We start from the raw sequence: 10,853 nt of genomic DNA on the forward strand, positions 1-10,853 counted from the left end.
TTTCTTTTTGAGACATATTTACATAGTAAATGGCAAAAAATGCAGAAAAATTGTATTGCTGGTTTAGGCGGTATTTAGATATTTAGTTTGTACTCGAGAATGAGTAGCCGAATTTCGTCAGCTTAGCTAAGAACTATCATGGCGCATTTTGTAAACAATCGCTTTTTTTGTTTGCACACTGAAAGTCTGGGTTCGATCCCCAGTAAGACATAACTTTTTGTATTTTTTTTTTCACTTCAACTTCGTATTTTTTTTTAATAAATTAAAAACTTTGTACCTATTGTTGATTGATCAAACCGCTGTGTGGCGCTGTCATCGTGCACGGTCCCAATAAGCTATGCTCGCGAGGTCTACAGCTCACAGAGCCACTAGTTTAGTTCTTTTAAGATTTTTAATTACGCGCCTTTTTTAGTGGTGGAAATAGTATAGTCAGATTCTAAACTGAAAATCGTAATTAGATTCCAAAAAAAGTAAGACAATGTTGCCACTTTTTACTAGCGCGTCTTGTATTTATGTAAAAATAAGTAAATAAAACGACTTTTTTAAATCGTAGGATTAAAATTAAATATAATTTTATTAATTTAATTAAAATAAAATTACCAATAAATAAATTATCTTAGCGTGTTTATTTATAAAAAGGAATGTAATATTTTACAAACAAATTATTGCAGTGGCAACATTATCTTACTTTTTTTGGAATCTAATTAGGATTTTCAGTTTAGTCAGTTCCGTCTGTTCAGTTGAGTATTGAATGGCAGAATAGTTTGGTATCTAAGGCAGGTCGAGGCGGCCGATGAGGAGCGCGGACAGCACGGTGCCGGCGGGCAGCTGCGCGGCGGCGGCCGAGGCGCCCGGCAGCTCGAGCAGCACGCCCGCGCCGCACGCGCTCAGTAGTCTGCTGCTGCACTGTTGGGGAAAATATAACGTTGTCTAACTATACATATTTTTTTTTTTTATTCTATACTAAAATCTTATAATAAATCAAACAGAAAAGTGCCGTGAAACCCTATCGGGTTTGTACCGACACGACATTCGTGGATACATTTTACGTTAAGCATTGTTGTGATACATGGGATAATCGCCAATATGTGATACTCATCATCATCTAGCCGTTTCCGTCACGTCTGTACACGCGTCATTGTGTATGCAGTGCTCTTGATAGCGAAATCGGGTTTTGGCGCCCTTCGTTGAAGTTTTCAAGCGTATTTTCCACCCCCCCGCCACACTAGCGTGTTTTAAAACTTTTTTTCTCATTTGCCATTTTGGCGCCCCCCTTGCCATCCGGCGCCTAGAGCGGCCGCTCCACTCGCTCTACCCTAGATCCGGCCCTGTGTATATGTGTGGGTAAGTCGGTTAACTGAGAGCACGCCAGAAGTCCGCCAGATTCATATCGCGGGGCGAGGTGCGAGTCGGGGCGGGGTGGTGCGTGGCCGTTCTGTATAATAATACTATTACTTATTCTGTGCTATTGATTTACTATATACCTGGCTGCCGAGCAGCGTGGCGGTGGGTATATCGTCGGTGGGGTAGGCGAGCGTGGCGCGGGCGTACTCGGGCCGCGGGTCGAGCTTGGCGCCGTGCGACAGGCGCACGCGCAGGCGCGCCCACTCGGGATTACGACCGCTGCACACCTGGGGCGACACACGAACACTGTGACCTCATCGTGATCGTGAAATGGGATTGGCAACTGTCAAAGGTTTGCATAGATCGCGCCATCATAGCTTGCCCCTCTTTCTATGAGATTTGGCTTGAAGGGCTGGCATACAGGGCATTAAAAACAAAGATGTGACACAATTCTAGGGATTGACAGGCAAGCTATGATGGCGCCATCTGCTAAATACTTTGACCGGCCAACTCCATTAATCTATGATTTAAAATGTAATGTTTGAGAATAGATGTAATGTAACTAATCGCTGGGGTTCGATCCCGACCCCGAACCACTACATATTATTTGACTTCTTAAGATCGGTTTTCCTAGGATAGCGGTGCCGTCATATAGCGGCCGTCTCCATACTAAATAATACGGCTAAATATGGATGTCGTAGTATTTGTATGGAGACGGCCGCTATATAACGGCACCGCTATCGGAGGAAACCAAAGCTTAAGTGTGAGAGAAGCTACCTATTCACGCATAACTTATTAAAAAAACAAAAAGTCGAACTAATAGTGCGAAATTCTAAATTCAAAAATCCTCTACCTCCAATTTAGGCTTTCAAAATTCAAATGTATTCCATAATTTGTTTATTGTAAGGCTTCTTATTTCGTCGCGCGTTTTTCTTTTTTAGGGTTCCGTACCCAAAGGGTAAAAACGGGACCCTATTACTAAGACTCCGCTGTCCGTCCGTCCGTCCGTCTGTCACCAGGCTGTATCTCACGAACCGTGATAGCTAGACAGTTGAAATTTTCACAGATGATGTATTTCTGTTGCCGCTATAACAACAAATACTAAAAACAGAATAAAATAAAGATTTAAGTGGGGCTCCCATACAACAAACGTGATTTTTGACCGAAGTTAAGCAACGTCGGGCGGGGTCAGTACTTGGATGGGTGACCGTTTTTTTGCTTGTTTTGCTCTATTTTTTGTTGATGGTGCGGAACCCTCCGTGCGCGAGTCCGACTCGCACTTGGCCGGTTTTTACCCGTCTGCCTGAAAGGTTATGATTTAGTTTTAGGCAAACCGACTTTTTAGGAGGAAAACAGACAATAAACGAATTATGAATTATGGAAGTTTGAAAAATATCGTAAAAAAAAAATCATTATATATTATCTGCTTGATGAATCACCTTGAGGGCTCTAATCACAAACAGCAGGCAGCACACATACGCTGACACCGGGTTACCTGCCAATGCACAAACATAAGTAGGTACATTTTTATTGAATAATGCAAGTATATGTCTTCCCACGTGCTATCTAATCCCACTCACGTGACCACGCCTGAGATCTTATCTTTGTCAACTTGTCAAATGTTAAGCTCATGCAATTGATGTTGAATTTCCAGATAATAATCTCAGCCAAATAAGATTAGCATATCCAAATTAATCAACTGATATGACGCCGTGGATGTCGGATTATAGCAAGTGCAAGCCCTGAGCACTGAGGAAATAGACGAAAGAAATTGAATACTATACCGATAGTTTGTACTAGATTAGGCTGTACGTTTTGTTGTTACCATTAGTTTCTTCAGGGGTTCTTAAAATAAAATGACCATTGCGATCCGTTTCTAGTCGAGTATAATAAGCAAGGTTTTTGCTCAAGCAAAAAAATAAAATAGGTCGGCGGTCCGCCATTTGGTGACCCCTGCTATAGCCCTTTAGCATGCCCAGGGCCGGATCTAGGGTAGAGTGAGTGAACCGGCCACTTTAGGCGCAAAATGGTAGGGGGGCGCCAAAATGGCAAATACTGTGAAAACAAACATCTTGAAAAAACGGACGGGTAACTACGGAACCTAATACTGAGCATGGAGCGCCAAAACTTAATCTCGCTCTACCCTGATCGAGTACTCGGGCCGTCGCTGAGCATGCCTATAGATAGTTGCCGTATAATTTGAGGCCTCACAGCGCTATCTACTTCAGCCGTCAAATGTTCAGCCACAATACATTTGTATAACGTTATGTGTTCTATAGTTAGTTACCGGGCAACGCGAAGATATACTTGGTGCGTCCGTTGTACTGGCAGGTGGCGAAGGTGCTAGGCTTGCCCGGCTTCATCCGCACGCGCCCGAAGTGCAGCGTCGCGCCGAAGTCCTGGAACACGTTAACGGGCGTTTTTTTTTAAGATGTCCCCTACACTTTTTTTTTCAAATTTGGGATTTTTTATGTTATTTCTACTCAGAATCACGAGCTCTTTCTATCCTAATAAGAGAAAATAAGTGTCCTAAGTCCTTATTTCCATTCCGTCGCCATTTTTCATAGACTTTGTATGGCGGTCGCGGAATGGAAAGACAGAAAAATGTACGGAAATTTTGGGACACTTTTTTTCTCCTATTAGGATAGAAAGAGCTCGTGATTCTGAGTAGAAATAACATAAAAAATCCCAAATTTGAAAAAAAAGTGTAGGGGACAACTTAAAAAAAACGCCCTAACACGTTCACTGTCCCCATACAAAATGATACGACAAAGTCACACGTCCAAGCGTGCTTCCACTTTGAAGTCGTGAACCTATTAGTGGCAGTACGGACTCTCGAAAAAAAATTCATAACCACACACCCGGACAGAGAACGTGTTAAGAGCCCATCCACGTGCACACTAGCGCCACTGCTAAATAATCGTGATTATTTGAATTTAACGAAATATATTTTAAAAAGGGGGCCGCTACGTACTGTATCTTGTATTAAAGTACCTTTTGAATACTTCGAACTAGTTTCTATGTTGCTGGATCTATATACGTCCAAAGTTAAAACGGCCGTTTTTGTTTTGAGTTCATAGATTGACGAATCCAGCAACATAGAAACTAGTTTAATGTATTCAAAAGGCACTTTAATACAAGATACAGTACGCAGCGGCCCCCTTTTTATAACTATCTTTCGTTAAATTTAAATAATCACGATTATTTAGCAGTGGCGCTAGTGTGCATGTTGATGGGCTCTTAATAAATGAAGCGATCACAACAAGATCTTATGCTCGAGTCGGTATGAACCTATAAATGTTTCGCCTTCCGCTGTCACTCGTAATTTAAAAAGTTTGATGAAATACCTTGTAGTTCACGAATGACGACAAGTGTATTCTTTGATTGATATTAATTGTGTGGGTTAATTAACCATTGTATTTCGTGGAAACTTGTTAGATACATTAAACCCAAGAGTGTTACAGTTACAAGGTAACTTATCATGTAGTTTATTAAGTAGGAGAACCTTTTACAAGTGACTGTATGTTCCCGTAGGGAAGGTATAGGCCTGTAAGAAGAGGCTGTACGCACAACAATATGTCGTATAGCAAGCTCTAGCGCTCTTTGGTGTAACGCAGGGCTCTCCAAACCCCGGCCCGCGAAGCGTTACAATCCGGCCCGCCGACAGCGTTCCAATCCGGCACGCGGGAGCCATTCTCCAGATGTTCAGCCCCTACCCTAAGGCATAGAGAAAAAAATACATAGAGTGCTCACTCCATACATCAGTTTTAGTACCAAAAAGACTATTAGCATCTAGTATCGAGTAGCGGAAGTATCAGTACTGCTACTTGACAATAGATGTAGCACCGACCGGAAAGTCTTATGCTGTTGAGATGTACTCGTAGACACTGAAATTAATAGTCTGAACTGATGTATGGAGTGAGCACTCTTGTCTTACTATATTTCTCTATGCCTAAGGTAAAAAAGTTTGGAGACCCCTGGTGTAACGTGTAGGTTATCGTCATACCTTGAGCAGCACCGGCTTCAGCAGGTCCCTCTCGCCCATGGACACGCCTCCGGAGCACACGATGACGTCAGCGCAAGCCATGGCGCCCACCAGCGCGGTCGCTAGCTGCGCCGGCTCGTCCTTCGCGATGCCGCAGTCTATGGTGTCATAGCCATGCTCCCTGTCGACATCAGGGATGTTGCGGATGCAGATTTTTTGATATCCGCGGATGCGGATGCGGATATTTAAAGGCTCACATCCGCGGATGCGGATGTCAAGATTAGGTAGGTATTTTTTTATTAAAAAAAAAAAGAAACGGTTAGTATTTGAGCAAGAATATAGGTGCGTTATATTTAATAAACAGTAACTTGGCCGACTTTTCTGGATCTAGACGATTTCGTTATAGGTAATGACGAAATTACCTAGCACTTACGCCGCCGGTAAGACGTTACTGTACCGACTTGTTCGACATCCGCATTCGCATAAGCTCCGCATCGATTTTATGCGGATGCGGATGCAGATACGGATGTTGAAAATAATGCGGAAGTTCCGCGGTTGCGGATGCGGATGCGGATGTTCGCAACATCCCTGGTCGACATGAACGGGGAGTGTAATAGTTGTGATATAATGCTCTGGTTTCCTAGGATAGCGGTGCCGTCATATAGCGGCCGTCTCCATACAAATACTACGACATCCATATTTAGCCGTATTATTTAGTATGGAGACGGCCGCTATATGACGGCACCGCTATCCTAGGAAAACTGACCTTAAGGGAGTAGACAGGAGAAAGCTGTTTAGTGGATGACATTCTTACAATGGCGGTTATACGGACATTTAATTTGTTTTACAAGGGAGCAAAATTGTTAATATTGTGTACTAATATTGATACTCGAGCAAGCGAAAGATTCCAAAATTGAACAACGAGCGTAGCGAGTGGTTTCAAAAGTGGAATCTTGAGCGTTGCGAGGGTTTCAAGGCACGAGGATTAAACAAACTTTGCCACCGAGTAAAATATAACATTTTTCACCACACCAAGCAAGGAAAATAAATAATTTAAAACACCAGAACTTATCTTAAAGAGATTAAGTAATCATTCAAATTTTAGATAAAGTGGATATAAAAATTCAATAGCATGTTATCTGCTGCTTTTTATTAAATTATACAGTTATTTTAATCAACAGAAAATGCGATACTGACAAATCACTACGATATATGAGAAGCTTAAAACTAGGATATTGATAAGATCCCCCCTAAGTCTTTGAGCTCTTGTAATCCACATTGCAGAAGTCCCTCCCCTAATTCAAGTGTGACATGCCCCGTGTAAAGTTCTTTCGACATTACTACTTGTCAAGCCGATTCTAACAAATCCAAACTCAAACAAAATATTGTAGAATAAGGAGCAGGCGCGCGTACGTTCTACGTGATATGATATAAGATTGATTTTCTTCAGTCCATAGTTCGTTACTTGGCTATGACTGTGTATTTGTATAGTCAACGATTATATTTGATTTATAACTTTACCTGAGTAGAACTCTGAGCATAGTTCTGTTGGAGTCCCTGATGTGCGCCGGTTTCAGTTTCGCCTCCGAGGGTTCCTGTAGTTCATTGCCCGTCGACAGGAGCGCCACCTACATTGGATTATTACAACCTTTAAGGATAGTTATTCCATTTCCTCGCAACGCACACATATATTAAAGAACCCGCTTAAAATATGTAAAACAGTACTTATACAGTACTTAGTCTTACCTTTGGGTGTCCTTTGACAGTAATATTGAGATAGCCGGCTCCTGCCAAGACTCCAACGTGCCCCGCATCCAGAATAGATCCTGATGAAAAAAGATCACGATAGGCTATATAGGTCGGTGCATACTGAATGCGTGTGCGCGGGCGTGCGAATTGTAATGGATCAAACATCATAAGGGACATCACACCACACCGCACCGATGTGACATCTAATATAAGAATTCATAATACATTCAACTAGCACGTGCATGCCGACGCACACGCACCCGGTGTGCACTGACTTTAAACCTAAAATCTCCCAAGCAAGACATGTCTAAATGATTGTGACAATTCACTACCTACACGAAATGATTGTTATTGTTATAGGTATTAACTCGTTTTTAAATAAGTTTCACTTACTAGTAGTAGTTATAAATGAGTAAACAAGCACATCATTTAGTTTAGTCTCGTGAAGGTTGGAGAGATTAACGTTAGGTATTTGACCCGTCCGCTCTCTAGGGCACGCTCCTTGGTACTGATTTTATAAGGTAATAACCGGAAATTCTCAGTTTCGGTACTATTAGAGTATAGATAACCAGTACCCAGGAGCACTGTCTGCTACATTCAAGCAGAACCATTAATTTAATGTTGACCTGATATTCTGGACTAGGACTACACAGCACTAATCACCATTGTACGAGGTTCTTCAGGAAGGGTGTACAGGTTTCTAAAGAGTCTGTTATATTATACACAACACACCTGGAGTTGCAGGCGTCCATAAGCTATCCCAACATTCGCAACTGCTTAGCGTTATGCAGGCTACATGCTTAACAAGGACGTGGTAAAAAAAGTTATATTCTTGTTCATGTATTAGTTTAGTACCTTTTTTGACGAGCTCAGCCCCCATGGGTATGTCGAAGCCGATGGGCCGCACGTCTTGGCCCGCCGTCGGCGCAACCATGATGTCCACTTCCAACTCCGTATCACCGTCTTCTGATGCTGACACTAACTTAGTGTCTTCCACCTGCACGAAGAAATCGAATAGTTATGCGGATACTACAAGATGGATGAGAAAATGCAGTGTTTCACGGTTTAGAGAGGGTGGGGATTGTTTCAAAACAACATTATTTGAATAGGTAGCTAAATATTACGTTCAAAATGTTCAAATGTTCCCGGTTTGTTGTAACCGATGTTAAATTTTTTCAACGTAACATTGGTTATTGCTCAAAACTAAATACAGAGCCTATATAAAATAAAAAATAAAGTTACCTATACATATACCTTTCACATATTAATTTAGTCGACGGACTAGTCGTACTACAGGTGCCGTCTTATCTAGGGGAATCTTAATAGACAGCGTAGCCGGCTGGAGTCACAGGGGTCTAAAAAGTCAATCAAAAAAGACGAAGGTAGAAGCTGGAAGACGTAGTCAAAATGATTACAAGAGTTAAGAATTGTCAGATTTCTGCCGCTGTTGTATCTAGCTGGTACCGTCCGACGTTGTGCCAGTGTTGCATAGGTGGCAGGGGCGCCGTGGATGCCTTTATTATAGCTGGTCAACCAAATCTTGTCAGTAAATAGGAACCAAAAAACTATACTCATCCTTTTCTTTTGGGTGCTAGTACTAGTGTAAGACAAAGATAGTATGAATCTCTCTGTCTATGTTTGAAATGGAACAGTCCTTTGACACACTATACCTGTACGACAGCGTCCGCTCCAGCGGGCAACGCTGCGCCGGTGTTGACGCGCGCGCACTGTCCGGGAGCCAACGGCAACGTCGGCGCCTCGCCTGCCGTCAGCGCCGCGCGCACCGTGCGGACGCCCGCTCCGTCGCAGCTTAGAACTGCGTAACCTGAATGAATACTCGTTGAATGAAGTTCGTGTTGAAAGAAAGGTGGGCTATAAATGCATATGTCTTGAATTAAAACTTGGACTTGTTAGAAAGTCCAATAAAAGAATTAGTGTATGAAAGATTTTTATTAATTAATTCAACTGTTTAATTAGTTACCTTGTAATAATATTTTTTAAAAATATGGCTACTGGAATAAGTGCTTAAATAATAATTACCATCTTTGACTGATGCAGGGAATGGCGGCATAGGTTCCTTAGTACACAAAGACTCTGCCACCACTCTGCCAAGAGCCTTCTCAATTGGAACTATCTCCAAAACATGAACCCACCCCTGCATCACATTTTCCACAGTTTGGAACGCCTCCTTCATTTCTAACATCGGGAATGGGGATTCCCTGGGTCTGAATGCCACTTTACTCAAATCCACATTACTAGTTTTATGCCCGTGAGAACAGGAGTTGAACTGCATGGAGTCATGGATAGTTCTTACTTCCTGTAATTCATCGTTGATCAGAGCTAAAGCATGGAACAAAACAGGCTTTACAACAGCAAAACACTCAGATACAGCCTTTTTGCTGCCTGGAAAATTAATGATTAGAGTTCGGTCTCTTATACCAGCTACTGCTCTTGATAGCATTGCCATTGGAGTCTTCACCAGACTCGCCTGAGTAATTGCAGCTGTGATCGCTGGTGCGTCTCTATGGATCACAGCCTTAGAAGCCTCGGGGGTCACGTCTCTAGAGCTAAACCCAGTCCCCCCGGTTGTTAAAACTAGGTTTACGTGAGCTTCATCACAGAAGTACTTGAGCTCTTTTTCAATGATCTCCCTTTCATCCGGGATGATGATTTTGTGCAAGTTGGCCTTGGGGAACAACTCTTTTGCAAAAGCAGCTAGTGCCGGCCCGGATGTGTCCTTGGAGTTGTCTTTGAAGCAGGTGTCACTGATGGTCAACACTGCTACAGCTTTCACCATTTTTAAACTAAAAAGATAAATTAAAAACTCTATTTTAAAACTTTCTAAATCACTATTTTTTTTTCTTTAATTTGTTTATTTATTAACAAGCTATTATTAGGTCGGCCTGTACCTATATGATGTAACTATGTAATGGAATCTAAGGTTAATATGTAAAAAAATACTTACATGTGAAATGTAACATCATCTTTTTGTAAATTTGATGTATTCGACCTGTTATTACGACAAAAAACCGAGCAAATAGGCATTTTCGTGCAGCGGTGTTCGCTCGCGCGGTTGGATTCGGTCCAGTTTAAAATCCAAGTGCAACTAGTTTTATTACCCGCGCTAGATCAGTTGATCTTGTACCTCGGCAGAGGGGAAATAGTGCGAATGCCGCGTCCCTTCCGTGTTGGTCGAAGTAATGGCATAATGAATGTCGGTACCATGGATTGCGATTAAATGATTATTTATGATTATGATTACTTACGTTACACGCCGGTGCACACTGTAATGATAACGAAGTGCAATCTATACGTAATACTTAATACGTATTATTGGTATCTGAATGGGTTTGCGATAGATGGATTATTACTGTTACATCAGAATGATAAAACAACAATGTGTATATATAGATAAGGAAGGATTATTTTGATCAAAATCAAACACTGCCGCGTAACCTTGAACGGTCCACAATGTGATGAGTGTCAACTGTCACTAATGTCATCTTTGATAAGGCAAGCTATTTGAGCTAGCAACAAAATCGCTGAACTTTCATTCTGACTTGGCGATGGCGTGTGAAAGTTTGGTCTAGCATAGCTTTCTATAGGACAACCATTGTCGTGTCGTCCCTTTCAAACCAATTTATATAAGAAAACGGGACGACACTAGTGTTGTCACTTTATAATTCTACTCTTTTTTGCCAAGCTGTAAAAAGAACGAACAACGACAACATATATCAAGAACGTATTTCAAATGAGTCTGAATGCTTCTGAATGT

The 10,853-nt window shown here is 41.9% G+C and overlaps 1 protein-coding gene across 1 annotated transcript; it reads right to left on the reverse strand.

Moving 5' to 3' along the window:
• Positions 1-744: 744 nt before the first annotated feature.
• Positions 745-10,561, reverse strand: LOC134656874 (gephyrin). The gene is made up of 11 exons (XM_063512409.1): positions 10,345-10,561; positions 9,119-9,882; positions 8,749-8,903; positions 7,934-8,075; positions 7,076-7,155; positions 6,851-6,957; positions 5,351-5,510; positions 3,632-3,743; positions 2,784-2,839; positions 1,485-1,631; positions 745-906 (listed from the first exon to the last, which is right to left on the reverse strand). The coding sequence occupies exons 2-11, from the start codon at positions 9,873-9,875 to the stop codon at positions 772-774; spliced, it is 1,851 nt and encodes a 616-aa protein (XP_063368479.1). The 5' UTR covers positions 9,876-9,882; positions 10,345-10,561; the 3' UTR covers positions 745-771.
• Between the last annotated feature and the right edge of the window lie 292 nt (positions 10,562-10,853).

This window comes from Cydia amplana, chromosome 19 (genome assembly GCF_948474715.1).
Source record: "Cydia amplana chromosome 19, ilCydAmpl1.1, whole genome shotgun sequence".
NCBI lineage: Eukaryota > Metazoa > Arthropoda > Insecta > Lepidoptera > Tortricidae > Cydia > Cydia amplana.

Coding starts and splice junctions, on each gene's coding strand:
- LOC134656874 (XM_063512409.1), bottom strand. CDS start 9,875: ATGGTGAAAGCTGTAGCAGTGTTGACCATCAGTGACACCTGCTTCAAA. Junction 7,156..7,933: donor GGCTGAGCTCGTCAAAAAAG/GTACTAAACTAA, acceptor TTTTTTCATCAG/GATCTATTCTGGATGCGGGG. Junction 6,958..7,075: donor CTGTCAAAGGACACCCAAAG/GTAAGACTAAGT, acceptor AATCCAATGTAG/GTGGCGCTCCTGTCGACGGG.